Source organism: Atractosteus spatula, chromosome 13 (genome assembly GCF_055471065.1).
Source record: "Atractosteus spatula isolate fAtrSpa1 chromosome 13, fAtrSpa1.hap1, whole genome shotgun sequence".
NCBI lineage: Eukaryota > Metazoa > Chordata > Actinopteri > Semionotiformes > Lepisosteidae > Atractosteus > Atractosteus spatula.
In genome coordinates this window covers 40,482,907-40,499,571 of record NC_142718.1, presented here as the reverse complement: position 1 = coordinate 40,499,571, position 16,665 = coordinate 40,482,907, and the positions used below count along the sequence as shown (strand labels likewise).

The window sequence follows — 16,665 nt, the reverse complement described above, 5'->3', positions numbered from 1 at the left end:
TAAAGTCAGCAAATGATGGATAGTTTTAAGCCACAGAATGGCACTTAAGCCACAATAAAATGTAGTGAAAGGAGCCTTTTTGACTTGAGCCATTTTTAATGCCCTGCAGCGAAGACTAAATGATTCACCCTAACAGCTGAAGGCTGAGATTGCACAGAATTCCTCTATTGGAGTTACTTACAAGATGAACAATAGTTGCATTTCCCTGTAACAATGAGAAAGTATGAACCAAAATTTTAATTTATACAGTATATAGCTCTTCTTTAATGAGATACCTCAGTTCAAAGTTTACAGTGAAAAGAAATGTAAACCTGTTTGCAAGGTTTGTGTTCTTTTAAGAACATGCTTTTAACCGATACAGGCTAAATTTATCAACTTGATCATTTATCAATTCTTTCAATCAATTCAAAGGTTTATTATATCTCAGAGGATGACTCATCACAATAGGGCATTAAAAATATAGTCAATATATCTTCAGCCTGGAAGCATCTTAAAATGTGAAATATTTATATGGTGACTGTGCGGTGGCTCTGTGGCTCAGAATCTGCGCCTGTGGCTGGAAGGTTGCCGGTTCAAATCCCGTGGCTGGCAGAGGAATCCTACTCCATTGGGCCCCTGAGCAAGGCCCTTCACCCCAACTGCTCCAGGGGCGCCGTATAAATGGCTGACCCTGCGCTCTGACCCCAAGCTTCTCTCCCTGTCTGTGTGTCTCATGGAGAGCAAGTTGGGGAATGCGAAAAGACAAATTCCTAACACAAAAAATTGTATATGGCCAATATAGTGATTTCGATCTTATCTCTTATATAGAGTGCCATATAGAATATTTTACCTTTAGAACCGATATTTATTCAACCAAATAGGCCAGTACTTACACCCAAGTTTTAGCAATGAAATAGTCTATTATACAGCATTTTTCTGAGTGGTTGTTGAGTAGGGGTGCCTATGTTTCAGATCAGGACAAAAAAATGCTTTCACATCACTGCACATTGTAAGGGCAGTTGTAGGGACTTCCTGCTAACAATACATCAGGAAGACATTACTGCGCAAAAAGAATGATCTTGTGATTTGGCAGCAGCAGAAGTGGGAAAAAAAAGGTTATGAAAGCAATGAGATACAGTGCCTTTTTTACAGTGACAACGGATTCAAGATAAAGAGGTTCAGACAGGATTTCCAATCGCTACTCAGCAAAACAGAAACCCATCTATCTATAGCTCTGGGATCCATCAGAACATAGAGGCCTGGCTAGAGTGGAGGATTAAACATTTAAACCACTTGTACCCAGGTGCTCTATAAGAGGGACTAAGGTGGGCTGTGGTGGGACACAGAGAATTTTAAAACTGTATGACTACCACAAGATAAATGATAAATGATTAATCAGTCATCCAAAACTCTACAGGAGTCGGCTCTTGTTATGTACATAAAAAAAGGAATATCAAACCAGATCATGCATAGCGCCATAAAAAAATGCACAAACACAGAAAATGAAAGGACTGTAGATTGTAAAGATTACCTAACTCCTAATGGCTGAGCTTGATGCCTGAAAGGGGTAGATTTTCTCAACATCCTAGAAACTGGAAGGTCAGATTAACAGCTTTCATTTTATTGTAGTGTGCTTGGCCCAAGCTACAAATGTTCCTTACTGATAATTTTATGACATTTTTTATTTTTCACAGCTACACCTCCTCGATTAAATTGGACTTTATAAAATCCAGTGCTTAATCCTCTGCCATGTTAAGTACCATCCTCTGCCACACAGATGGAGACTGTAACGTCCTGCTTCAGGTTTCTGGGCATTTGGACAACCAGACTGTGTGAAATAGAGGATAAAGACTGACTGGATGGCATGAAAAAAACACATGATGTGCTCCACTCCAGTATGGGAACAATACATCAGATGTATTTCATTGCAATTTAGTAAATACTGCAAGGAAAAAGACTTTATAATGAAATTCTGGTGACACAAAACTACAAAGCTTAAACTGAACACAAAGGAGGCAAAGCTCAGCATGGAATGTTTAGAAAGAATGAGGCTAACTCAATGTAATTATTAGATTCAGATGATAATCTAACAACGCAATCAGGAGCGTCTGACTTACTGTTTAGAATGAGTTGCTCAGGAATGTTTTCCTGCAGTTTAGATTTGACAAGTTCTGAGTCAACTACAGATCCTGTCCCAGAAGAAGATGTCTATTTGACATTGGTCCAATTCATAAATGTGAAATAGAACTGAAGCTTGGACTAAAAATTAGAGGGGGGGGGGGAGGGTATCCCAAAATCCAGAAACCACTGTCTTGCAGCGTGGAATAATCTTGTTCCTTTGCTCACTCCGACTTATCATAAAGCTCGTGGCGTTTGCCATGAAAAGAAGAGAGACAACTACACCACGAGCAGCTCTTCAAGGACCCAGAGCCAGAGCCAGAGCCAGAAGAGCTGACCCTGAAGGAGGAGGTGTGAATTCTCAAAGCCAGACATCTCCCCTGGGAGTTTACTGGACACGGACTGAGGCTATGGCCAGGGCCACAGCTGTTACTGCCTTCGCCAGGTTCCCTAGGAAGGTCCAAAGCCCAGAGCAGCACAGGTGCGGAGAGAGAACCGCTTCGCCTGCACTGCTCGGCTCGCATGGGGGTCATGGAAAGTGCAAACTGAGAAGAAGATACGCTGCCCGGTCTTTAACAATGGTTCTAGTATACTAAAAAAATGGCAGATGGTGGATTTCTTCATTTTTCTTTTGTTCTGTTTGGGGTAACCTTGTCGCCTTGTGCGTTTCCGAGAGGGCTGGGCCGAACTCCGATGGAGAATTGAGAGCTGTACCCAGAGTGGTGATTAAAGGAGGAGGTGAGAGAGGTGGGGTGGGGGGTGAGATAAAAGGAGGATTACTCACAACAGAGAAAGCACAGACTTGAAAGAAATAGAGGGGTCTACCAAAGTCTCTCTCTCTGCTAAAACGGGTGTGTGGTTTAAGAGAGCAAGACAAAACATGTCAGCCTGCAAGAGAAGCTGCTGAAACCACATATCCCTAAATGACCACCTAATAAAAACACATATTATCTGATCTCACAACAACACCATAAGAAAATAATATAAAAGCCACCACAATTAGCAATGGATAGCATGAAATTGAATGCAGCTCCTCAGCTCTGACAGATCAGATTGTCACCTGTGTACACATGTGTAAGGCTGAGTCGGTATAGACTGCTGAATAATAAAGCTGTAATACCTCTTTTTATACCTGAACACTAGATCTCTGCTTCCAGGAGAGTAAAGCAATCCTTTGACATTCTCAGTTACTCAGCAAAATCATACCAAAGCAAAACATTTGAACTCTGTGAATCTCATCAAGACCAAACAACAAAAAAATTAAAGTACTTAGTCCTTTACATAAGGTGATGACAATAAAGCCTGTTAGAACATCATTAGGGGGATGTGAAAATCTCACAGAAGGCCAGATAATTGCTCTTTTTCAAGCTCTACCTGAGCAGATTCTGCTCCTGAATGTCTCCAGTGCTGCTCTGTGCTACACCTAGAACCTCAATTATTATTTCCTCACAGCTCTGCCACTCCCAAAGCAAATACAGCTCAATGGCCTTGCAAATAGCACAACCTCAGGTGGCCCGGGCCATTCACATCTCATTTCCAGTATCGCTTTCCAATCCTGGGCATGAGGCATCCAAGCAGAGACCTTCAGGCGTGCATTAATAAGACCGGAAAATTACCAATTCAGCATCAGTCCAAATAAAGATGGCCTGGAAAAGTACTTTAGCTTGGGAGAAGGGTATGGACATGGTGTTTCTGTACTGTAATGCTGTGAGTACTTTGCTCTCACATATACAACATAAACGTGATCAAGACTGACTCATTCATTTACTAATGAAAACAGACATGAAAACAAGCCTATTCTGCAAATAATCTACACCACCAAATTTAAAATAATCATAAAAAATATAATCTTGTATGTGAGTGGTTTTCATGACATTCAACATACTAAATATGTAACCTACAATTACTGTACTGTATGTTCAAAACCCTGGATCACATGATTTCAGGTAACAAAATGTGTAACAGAGTCACAGAATAGAAAAGCATAGTAACAAATCAATTTTCAAAAGCCACAGAATAAAACTTTAGTTAGGCTTTAGTTTTTATAACTGTTAACAAAAAAGCAGTTAAGTGTAAGTAACTAGGTACTGTCGTACCTTGAAACCAGATAAGTAACGTTTTAACCAAAGACTGTCATAGCAATTTGTGCCTTAAGTATTGTTACTAGGAAAAATACAAAGTTAAAAGCTTTATGGATTACAATCAAATTGTGTAACGTATGTTTTAATTAACTAATGCTTTGGATATTAAAAAACAATATGCTTACTATTTCTGTTCCATGAACCTGTAATTGGTTTTAAATAATGATTACAAAAAGAAATTCAATGTACATAGAACTCGCACAAAATTAGGTAAAACCAATAAAGACACTTTTTAATGGGTGGGGCAGTGTTTAGCAAATAATCCTAGGTTTGCAAAGGTTCTGCATTCCTGCATAGTCCTATGAATCTCAGAGAGGCTAGAAAAGCTTCTGATTTCTGTGTGTTATATTGGCATAGCTCAAGAATGCCATTAGTCTCAAACTACACAATCTTATTTTCCACGCCAGCACTGACATACTCACAGCATATATAGACTCATGCAAAAGCAATTCAATTTCTCTTCTTGCTAAATAAAGCTCTAATGTAAGAGGCGAGAACACTATGCTTGTGAAAACAGAGTAATGGATAAGGACTGCCGGCTTCACAACACAATTAAGGTTCTGGATGAAGAGAAACTGCAACACTCTCATACTACAAATTTTATGCTAATGGCCTGAATGGCAGCAGACACAGGATAAATACTGCAGCTCTCAAAAATCATTTAAATCCCACTGCTATTTTTCACATTGGAGTTAATGCGTCCGTTATCAGCAAACAAGGCAGAGAACAAACTGAGCTGAAGTAAAACTACACCTGTTATCGGTCGGCACACGTGGAGTGTGGACATTCATATTCATGGTTAACAGGGCACAACAATGGTGTGTCTGTCATGTTTTTCAGTCCTTCCGACCAGCCTCACAGATAACAGATAACTACAATTTTATAATGGATTATTGCAGTTACCCAAATTTAATGCATAAACTTAATGGATAATCCAAGCCTCACTGGTAAGACCTCACATTACTTGTAAATGCCTGGTGGCAGACAAAGGCACTGGAACCCTCCTTTTAAACACTGTCCATAAAACACTTTTTATTTCTTCTTACTACTCAACTATTCAATGATGCAATTAGATTTGAGATGTAATCAGATTAGTTATCAAACGCTCATTTCTATGGAGCTCTTTGGGCACTTTCCCTTGTCACAGAGCTCACAGGGAAGATGAATCAGTGTTAAAAAATAAAAATGTATCATTCATATATACTTTTTAAAGTTCTAGTTAATAAAAAAATCATTTTAAATTAAAAGTGTTTAAAATTAAGCGAAGTATCCCGAGGACTGCTTTGTGCTTTCAGAACGTCATGGAAGATCAGTCTACAATTGACAGCAGGGGTATAGAGCTAGAATACAGCAAGAATAGGTAATCGAGCTCTTGCGATCATTTTAATGTATAGATTTTTGGGGGTATTCAGTTACACACATTAACACACAGATTTTGTATATTACATCCCCTTTAAAATGTTCTTGTAGTTAGCTATAGGCAGAACAAGCCTCCTATTTTTGCCTTAGTGTCATAAAATTAGACAACATCCCAGGAAGACGTGCAATCCAGTTCAACAGTAATATACTGTAAAACTTGCATTAAATGCCACATTGCCAGCAGCTGTTATTTCCTTCCTGTGTACAGCTGTAACAAACTCACCTTTTCTCTATTCTAATTCTTTTCTGTACGTCTATTCTCAAGTACATGTCTTACCTTCATGGTTAATGTTAAAGCTGCACTGGAGCTTTTGTTTGTAAAAGTCCTGTACAAGGAATTTGGACATAGATATTATAGTGCTGCCTTTTAGCAGGTTTACCTTCTAGCATTAGATGTATGTTTCAGTAGTTTTTGAGAAAGATTCTTTAACAAACTTTTCAGTTTCAAAAGTAAAACCATTTACTCTCTATTTTTGTGTGCTAAAATACTTTTTTTTACTTGAAACCCACTGACTTTTGCAAAAAACCACAGTTGTTTTTACAATTACAGGAGAAGATTTGCTGCTGTCCAAGAACCACGTACTAAGGGACCATCAATAAAGTACACAACTTCACATAAAATAGAAGAAAGCATCATAAAAAACAAACGCTCTGTGAACCCCAGAGAAGATTTTAAATCTGCAATTGTTCAACATGCTGTAGTTACTTGTACATTATGAAATTTATGGCAGACTAGTCTAAGTACTAAACTCACAAGAGCTACTTGAAACCAGAGATCAGATGAATTACCCAGACAGGAATTCTACAAGTAGCAAGATGATAAACACTATTTAGTCTCTACAGATTAATAAAATAATCCATGGCTGATTATTAAATATTTCCTCAGCACACCACTATGGTGTTGGTTTAAAAACACTGGTCTCTTGCAACTGGTTCCACAGCCAGATCTTCAAGAGCAGGTGAGATGGGCACCCCTCTAGCTGCCCTCGCCAGCCAGCCATCCAAGTGAACGCCTCACTCACTGCCTTGCAGAAGCATTCAGATCCTGGCACGGTTTTCACAATTGTTTTTGCTTTAGAGTCTGCAGTCACAACACTCTGAAGTAGCAAATCAAATAATAGGTGTCACATACACAACCTGCTTTGCACCTTCAAACCAAAAAACGAAAAGGAAAAAGGAAACTTCAGAGACGAGACAGATGGAAAAGTCTTGATTGCTGTTCAGACTTGCACTGTGGCAGATCTAAATTAATTTAGGTGCAAAAACGTGCCTAAACGGCTAGTTAACCGGCCTTTGTGCCGTAACAGTGGTTCACATGATTTCAGGACAAGGGCACCTACACTGTATCTATATAAAGGTTGTGGGAGTGTGAAATAAGCTGCTAGTCATGTTGTTTAATCTGAACCCTGGGTTCTCTGAAGACATGGCTGGCTGAGAGCCTCAAATGAACCATCACCTCTCAAACAGGCTAGGTGTTGCAAACGGTCTCCCCGCACTGTAACTTTTCTAACGTGACCTGTAAGGTTCCTCAGTCAGGTAGTGAACTTCAAGCAAACCCTCAGGCAGACCAAGAACCTTTAAAAACAACTCAGGGATAAAGATATATAAAATCACACGTCGAGAGAAGGGTATGAAAACTTTTCAAAGACCCTTAATATCTCTTTGAATACGGTGAAGTTGATCATTGAGTAGTGAAGGACACCCAAGACACTGTCTAGATCAGTCTGTCCCCTCACAATAACTAGTTAGGGATGCCATTATGAAGCCAATGGCGACTTTGAAAAGGATAAAAAGTTGAAGAGTTCAGTGAATTCTCTCAGTGAATGAGAGAATTTGCACGAGTCAACAATATCCAGGTCACTCGACAAAGGTTTTTTTTTAAAGAATTGGGAAAAAAAAAGCATTTCAAATCCTTCATGAGGTCAAAGAACCCCAGAGATACTGTAAACGTGGTAAAAGGTCTTATCATCAAATAAGACAAAAATAGGAACTTCTTGGTCTACATGCAAAGTGTCACATCTGACGCAAATTCAACATAGAGCATCACTCAGTCTACAACATCCTTTATGTCATGGTTATGGCAGCATTATGTTAGAGTTCTGCTTCTCTCATAAGCTTGTCAAGATCACCATTTGCACCAGCAAATATTAAGAGGATAACCTGCTTCAGATCTACATTTGTGACAGAAATTCCCCTTGTCTTAGGACAATGATCCAAATCACAAGGCCAAAGCTACACTGCAGTAGCTTAAGAGTAAGAAAGGGAGTTCCTTGAGTGGTCCAGTCACAGACTTGAATGCTATTGAGAATGTCTGGAAATACTTACAAACTGCTCAAACTGCTCATACTGTAAGTGATCCCCAGGCAGCTTGAGAGAGCTTGAGCAAATCTGCCGTGAAAAATGAACAAAAATGGCTCCAACGTGTTTGACGAGTTGTTAAAGACTTACCCAGAACGGCTCGTGGTAGTAACTGCTGCGAAAAACCACAGACTTCACATGCCTGAGCACCTACGAACTCAGCATGTCTCAGTTTCTTCTCTTTAGTTTTTGCAGACTTTCACTGCAGCCTTTCCCCCCCATTTAAAGCCTTCAATGTGAACACTTAGGTTTGGAATAAAATATTAAGCAGAAGGTTTATTTGGGACTTGTCGCTCAGGTGTCTTTTCTGGTGCACTTCTACCCAATTGGTATTAATAACGTGTCCATTTTTTTAAATAACATTTTCAAATTACGCAAGGGGTTTTGGCTCAAGGTAACATGATAACGGCAGTAAACCGAAGCACACGTTGTCTCTTTGCTCCCTGAAATCTGTGGACCCATGATTCCAGACAACAGCTGCAACACAGAATATAACTGGAAAATGAAGAGGGAAAATAAAATGCATGGTAGCAGGTGTTCGACCAGAAAAACATCAAATCCCACTCAGAAAACTGCTTCAACATCATGAAATACGATCACCCACAATCAGACAAAAATCTCTTAAAAAAAAGAGAAATTTGAAGGACATCTTGTCTTCTGAACTTCATAAGTGCCATAAAAGATATGCATAAAACAATACACTCCCCCCAAATATACACTGCAGCACTGAAGTGTAAAACGGTGCATGAGATCTGCACATATCCAGTGCGCTCTGCTTTCAAAAGCTTTCAAAATACTAAAAACATCAAACATTCTTGCACATTCTCTAACCCTCGACTAACTAAAACAATTTCAACGTAGGCATCACTTACAGCAACAGGGCTGGACTAACCGCTCACAGTCAAAATATTTAAACGTGTATGGCTCAGCCAGTTCCTTGACGTGTTGAAAGAAGGAAGCAACAGAGATTAAAAGCATGGGAAGACCATTTTACCCCACACACGCACATCTTCAAACCTACACAGGCACCTTTACTTATAATACATGCAAACACACCTTTGCCACACATCCCGATAATTCTTTCATTATCTACTGCTCATTTCACAATGTTCATGAAGCCGCAAGCTTCTGCACTGTTAATCTCAGGGACACATACAGTATAAAAGCTACCTCAATGTGCCGTTCCAGTAATATGCAGAATATTGTCTCTTTCTGTCTAACCCTTTCTTCATTCTCTTTTATGTGTTCATTTCACTCAACAGTTTTTGTGCACTTGATGATCTGAAACACCACCTCAACCCCATGGCCTCCTGATGGAGGCAGGTTACAGAAACATCCTTAATCAGCAGTGGTACAGCACAGGAAGAGTTTAATACTCTCAGACCTTGTACTACACTCACCCCTTGGATGTCAGTACACATGCATCCCTCAGCTTTTAGTATTTCTAACATTTCAGAGGACTGGTGAAATCCACTTGAATTGTTTTGCGAGTTTTTTTAAGTAGTGGTCTTTACTAGTTTTAAGACTAGATCTCTTGTTGATCGTGTTCATGCTTAAACACAAGTGACTGCAAAAAGTGAAAAGAAAGTCTATTAAAAAATTTGATTTCTGGGAGTGCAGAAAGCTGCCCCAGGGTTTTCTTACTCCTTAACCAATTCTCCTTTACTACCACAAACTACATGAGGGCATCTAACAACAGCAATCGGAATTAAGTACCTTAATTCCGATTAACCTTAATACCCCCGGAGAGCTTTGCATTAAGGTTTCGTTCCAGAGTCTTGCCGTGTATCGCTGAACATCTCGCAGAGCATTCACCACTACTGACCACCCTTCCACCTGCAGTCCTCTGCACGGCTGATTTACAGGATGATGCCAGCATCTTCCACCGGAGTGGGGCAGGGGGAATGTGCCAGCTCTTTCAGCGAGCAGCATCCACCACAAATCAGTGAAGAAATGAAGTATCAAGCAGAAAAGAACTAAGCTTATCACTTTGCTCTCAACAATGCGTGACAAAATTAGTTTATCAGACCTTACAACACGGTATTTATTTTTAATGTACATACTGTACTTACTTTATTGTCCCAGATGGGAAATGTGCTTTACAGGCAGGTAAAGTCATAACACAATACATTTAACAGACATAATACTTTACACAATACATTTAATAGGTGTATGGTGAGAAAGAAAATAAATCTATACTGTGTACAGATAAGGTAAATGTACAGTCAAAAGTCCAAACTGGTCGATAGCTGTGGGAATAAAGGATGACTTTGTTGAATCTAGGCAGTCTTAATCAACGGCCAGATGGAAGGAGTACAAATTCAGTGTGCAGGGGGTACTCTGATGGTAGACTGATGACAGTCAGTGATTATATTGGCCTTCTGCACTATTTGTTTGACGTAGATGTCTGAATGTTGTAGTTGTTGTACACCAATAATTTTGCTGGCTACCTTCACAACCTTGCTCAGTCTGTTTATTACAGCATACGTATTAAGGTTACCAAACCAGGCAACCACACTGAATGTTGAGACAGATTAAAATATGTATTAGATTCAAACTTAAACAGATGGTCTCCAGCTGAGCACCAGCCCCAGCATCACTGTTGTTGATCTGGCGACCGTGGGCAGTGCGATGTTAACATTCTGCTCTCCACCGGACACAACCTGCCGGGCTTTCTTCAGATCAATAGGCCTTAATCCACATCAAGTGCTTTCAAATAAAAGGTTAGATAGTACCTTACAGATACCGAGTTCTTTCAAGGAGATTAAATCCTCTGAAATGACCTTTGGTTGCAATCCAGCATTCTCACATTACAGACTTGTCTGTCAGTCAGCGAGCCACAAACCTCCTTCACCGCCTCTCTGTACAATAGAGCAGTGTGTGCTGGTGTGTCGGGCAGGAGAGCCACCCGAAACCACCCGAGACCATGATGAGGCTGCCTTGCCTGACTACTGTAAACTAAGGCACAGTCACAAAGGCATGGCACTGCTTGGTGCCTGTGTGTAACAGTTCAAAGCATTTGTCGGAATCCCTTTTTATAAAAGAGCAAAAATGCACACTGCAGTAATAACTACAGTAATTTAAAATGTAGTGTTTTCGGCAGGATGAAACCTTTCTAATCCTATTTAAATGAAAGGAAACATTCTCAACAAAATATTTTGACATTTTAAAAGTACACATGCTTAATGTAGGCACTGCTTATAACATATATTACCACAAAATAAACTGTTGTTTGAGGTTTAAGTTGTGAGGTGCTTGTTCAGGTTCCTCAATGGACAAAGGCCCATCTTAATACTAAAGTACTGTTTACATTTTAAATGGAGTTTAAGGCTTTTTTCCCCTTCCTTTTACTCTGTACCTTTGTCCTTGTATTTGGTACTAACCCTGTTCTGAAAGAAAATCATGATTTATTCTTCTACGTACATGTCCATACACAGTACTGCTAGAACAAGCTCTGCCTTCACCCTGAGTTCCTCCGTCAAGAGAGGAGACCATCGTCAGCATGGAACAGAAAAACCAACAGCAGACTTGTAGAAGAGCTCACATCATAGACTGAATCAAATGACTGACCAAGAGATAAGAAAGTCTAACACATTCTATTCCAGCAACAAATGAAACGGCAGCTCTATCACATCAAGAAGTCACTCTGATTTAGCACAGTGTGCAATCCCTCCCATGCTAATACTGTGGACAAAAGACATTTGTGTTCACTCACTAGGGTTGATTTAAGATTATAGAGATCTTTCATGAAGGTCTTTACAACACTCCAAGATACAGTATTAAGTTACAGTAACATTGGATTGAGAAAATTGATAGAAAGCTGAATATTTTTTTAAATTATCTTCAAAACTGTCTGTCATTAGCAGTCAGTAGAGCCTGAGACACCGCCCAAACCACTTCCTCCTTCATGCCTTTGATGTGTAATTTCTTCTGTCTTTCCAATCTACTGAGAGGGAGACAGCTTTATGCGGGGAAACCTACAGCTGCAGTGGTCACCATCCAGTCATATCACATCTTCAGGAAGATTCACCAATCATAGGAGTGTAATCTCTTCAGGCGTGCAAAAGGCAGCACTCAAAAACACCAGCCCTCGTCCAACAGGGATGTGGCCTGGCTGTGAGCACGGGGCTGAGAATGCCCCACCAGGAGCTGCTGCAAGTGAAGTCATGTGGAGAAGGGAGGGGGGTAAACAATGAAGGCAGGAACAGGAGCTTAGGCTTGTTCGTGCTCAGCTGGCATTGCTGAGAGGTTCTCTCCCTCTCTCTCTGGAGCTTTTATTTTTCACATCTCCAGACATTAACAGCTTTTATGGAAAACAATCCATCTCAATGTAGAGGAATTAAGTGGTGTGTTTCAAGCCTCTGAACACAAAGGAATTTCATTTCCTTCACCTTAAAATTATCAATCATTCCAACTGCAGCCAGTATTCAGGTCAGGACACACTCAAGCCACAGTGCTTCAAATGTACAGCAAAGAAATTTGATAACATTAGCTCTCTCACAGCACAGGGCTCCAGGATTTCTTAGGGGGGCTTTTTAAACGCAAATACTATTCATTACTCATACAACTCAGATTGCAAAAATGGGGGAGATAAAACACCATATAGCACCTCGACGTCTGTAAAACACAGAAGTGGTGAGGCAGCAAACCTGCTCTTTCGTCACATGCCTGGGCTGACAGAGTGGGTAGAGGCCTGGAGGAAAGAGACGCCATAGGCATGCATACCGTTTAATATTCAAATGATGTGCAGGCTACAAACACACACTGGTAATCAACATCATGCCAAGCTCTGCTGGTAAGAAAAACATTTCTGCGCTAGGTGTATTTTGATATAATCCCACCAACAGACAACACGTCTCTGCTATTTGTTCAGGAGTCACAGATCCCCCTCAAACATATTCACTCAGACAATGAATAATATTCAAGAATCGCCGTTAAAAAAAAAAGGAATTTCTAACATTTCTAAGTAGTCTTAACAATTATTGTACTGTTATAAATACAGCACACTGATAAAATAATTTACCTAATAATGGCAGAAAAAAAAAGACAAGTGAAGCACTCCTAAATACACAACACTGTAAAAATTACAATAAAGGGAAAAAAAAGAATGCAAATACAAAAAGAAATCATGATTTTCAATCAGCTCTGTGCACGGTACAGATGAGACAAATAATCAAGTGTGTCTACTCATAACCCTTTTCTCTCCCAAATCCTCCCTCCTGTGCTTCAGAATCAGTGAAGAAAGTTGCAACATTACGAGTGGTCGAAATGTAGCCACTCCTCTTAAAATCCTGGCTGAAATGCAGGAGCTGTGAGCGGTGCTAAGATCCAAGTCTGGTGTTTGCAAGCTCCTCGTCGAAGTATAGAGCAGACCCAACAGCTGAGCAGCTGCTGTTTGAATTATTACCTTGTAGAGCTCAGAACCAGCTGCTTGCTCTGAGAGGATTGATGACTACGAGCTGGCAGGGCCTAACTTGTTAGAAGCTAATATAAAAAGCCACTGACTATAATTTCTGTCTCTCATTAGACACTTGGACTTAACGTTGGAAGACGGATTCAAAGCGCCTGTCATAACCTGATTCTGGCCTACCAGTGAAGGCGAGGGTTTTGTATTGCAATCTACCAATTTTGATCTATGGAACCGCTGGAAGTGGCAAGAACGAACATGTCATACAGCAAGGAGGAACTCGCTGTAGGGCTGGTACTTTGCCCCATCTTACTCTAACTCAGATCCAAAATACTAGTCTAGCCACTAATTCATGTTCTGGAAGCCTTGCGGCAAATACCAGAAGAGTTTAGGGGATATTAACTTCAAAAGCTTACAAGAAATTACAGCACATTACTTGGGCTAATTCTGATTTTAAAAAATCTGTCAACATTCAATACTGTAGCTTTCTGAGATTGACAATAGTTTAAAAAAAATGCATTTCATCAACTTTTACTGCTGACTCACAGATTAATTTTAATCTGAACCTTCCAACGTAAGCTGTGAAATATTATAATCACACACAAGTTTAAAAAAACAGAGGAAACAGAGATCTTTTATGAATTATTATGTGGCTAACCTACCTTAATCTAGTAACTTATTAAGCAGACTTGCAAATCTGTCATAATGAACACAACAAACAAATCAAGATTTATATTATCAGGCATAAATTCATAAAAAACCCACGATGCTGTGTCATACTGTTCCTGCAGGTTAATAATCTTAAACAGAAGTTGACCAGAAGTTTGGTAAATTATGCTCAAATATGGAATCCACCTCTCCACTCTCAGAAAGCCCTTTATTCCTGGTGATGGCTGTGGCAGCCTGAATCCTATCTCAGAAACCTATGGTGCTACCCTGTGCAGGTCACCACACACACAGACAACTTAAAAACACCAAATAACCCAACCAGGATGTGTTTGGAAGCTGGAAGGGAACCGGAGCACCGGGAGAAAACCCAGCACACACGAAGAGAATATGCAAACTCCACATGAATTGGGACCTAAAGGTCATCTATCATATCTTAATGAACAAAGAGCCGTACGTCATTTTACTTTTATTTAGAATTTGAAAGGACATACCCTGTTTTAATAACTATTTTTTCCAACATGTTTTTCCCAGGCTTGGACTAAAACTAATAATAGCTGATCTGAGCACAGCTGGAGCCAGCTCCCTTAGTCTTTATCTTTGCTTGCAAGCTGCCCTGCTATACAGTAGGTCACTGATGCCTACAAACCCCAGACAGAGCCACAGACACTATGGGAGACAGATCCATCTGAAACTGTGTGAAATGCAACAATCAAAACAGAGTCAAAGGAAAGCAATTACTGTACATTGAAGCAACTGCAAAAATAAAAAGGGCACCTACAGAGACACCACTTCAGAACGCGGAATTCTACATTTAAGCTTTAGAGACGCTTGGCTTTTACCTACAGTGAAAGAAATGACTCTAAATCCACACACCAGGTGTGTGTGTGTATGTCTGCTTCAATTACTGTTGCATTGCTAACAGGCTGAAAGACGTACTGTATCTACACGGTATTTGAGCTGATAATTCGAGCCTTCACAATTGCAGGTTTTCTAGCAATATACTGTACACATCCCACTTTTCTGGAACTGCTTCTGGAACTACCACAGCGCAATGAAGTAACAGAAATGTTCATTAGTGGAATAAAACCTACTGTATATGCCCTTAGCTGCATGGAAAGAGTCCTGGGGCTGTTTGTCGGAGGCGAGACGCAGCACCTACCTGCCACGTTCACCTTCTCTGCGTTCCCAGCGCCGGCTCCGGCTCCGGCTCCGGCGGCGGAGGTGCCGTTCGTCAGGTTGCCCCCCGTGCCGTTGTAAACGATGTTCTCCACCTTGGCCTCAAGCTTGCCCAGCCGGAGCAAGATGTTGTCCAGGAGAACAGCCAAGGTCTTCTTCAAATCTTGAAGAAAACAACAACAAGAGGAAGCACAAAAGAAACCGTCAGCCTGACATGATCAGCATTTAATCGGCCTCTTTTAGTTTTAGACTGGACATTGTAACAAGGAAGATGTGAACTGCTGATGTTCTTAAGCAGTAATTATAACTCACTGTAGGTGTAGACAATCCCATTTCATTTTTATATAATAACTATTGTTATTGACTTAAACTGAAGTGCATTTAGGAAAAAAAGTGATTTTGAATCATTAAAATAATTGTTAAATTTACTCATTTGCTTTACATAGTTGACTGTAAAAAGTTAGGAACCCTTTTTTAAGATGACGAAATGGAGATTCACACACAAGAGCATGGTGTTTCAAACCTTTGTGGGTTTTGCTACTACAGTAGGTATTCTGGTCAAACTGGTGCGTGAAGATGTCCAGTGAAGACCTACATCAGCATTGGCAGCAAAGGAACAAGTAAAGGTCACGTCCACACCCTCCTTCGGCTGTGAGGCTCAACAGCTGAAACACTCACTCTGCCTGCTTTCCAGTGCGAAATCAACCCGGACTTGTTCCTTTGCAGCAAACCGATTAATGTTTCAACAAAAGAACATTAATCATGAAATTGTTTTGCGTACATACTGCAGAGCGTTTTTCCACTAGCAATGTAAAACCCCTTAAAAAATTACATTAAAGAATATTCTTGTTTCAATTCATGTTTTTCTATTACTTCAAACAGAGATCCCCCCCCCCCATGTTTAAACAAATACTAGTACAGGAGATGTTGCATGCATTGGTGGCAAAGACAACCTTCAGAGAACACATTAGCATCAATTCCCTCCTCCCCTGGCACCAAACCCCAGCTGAGATTATCTGTGCTCTCCTCCCCTAGGAGATGTGCAATTGTTCTCCAAAACTCTCACATTCCTGGATAAAGTCCAATTAATGATACCTTCTGCCCAAAGGGACTGCAAAGCCCAAATCACTCTTTGATGAGACAGAGAAGTTAAATGCACATCTTCATAAAATATACATGGACATTAAAACATGCTGAGGAGAAGATTGCAACAGTTTAGTTGTAGTAGAGATGCAAGAATATTACCTCCCCTAAGTGAGTTATTATGTGACATTCAAGTAGAAAGGGTTTATGTTAGTACTCTGCCTTATAATCAGCTTCCTTAACTAAACTTCAGATTTCAGGAGATTACACTTTACAACTCCCCTGCTGTTCTGCTAGACTGTATGTGACCAGGCG

General features: G+C 40.2%; 1 protein-coding gene across 1 annotated transcript in view; it reads right to left on the bottom strand.

The window, feature by feature from the left end:
• Nucleotides 1–16,665, bottom strand: part of mgat5 (alpha-1,6-mannosylglycoprotein 6-beta-N-acetylglucosaminyltransferase) — a 103,190-nt gene that overhangs the window by 51,974 nt on the left and 34,551 nt on the right. The window contains exon 3 of the mRNA XM_088930244.1: nucleotides 15,251–15,430. Within this exon, the coding sequence (XP_088786370.1) occupies nucleotides 15,251–15,430 (180 nt within the window). The remainder of the gene's footprint in view (nucleotides 1–15,250; nucleotides 15,431–16,665) is intronic.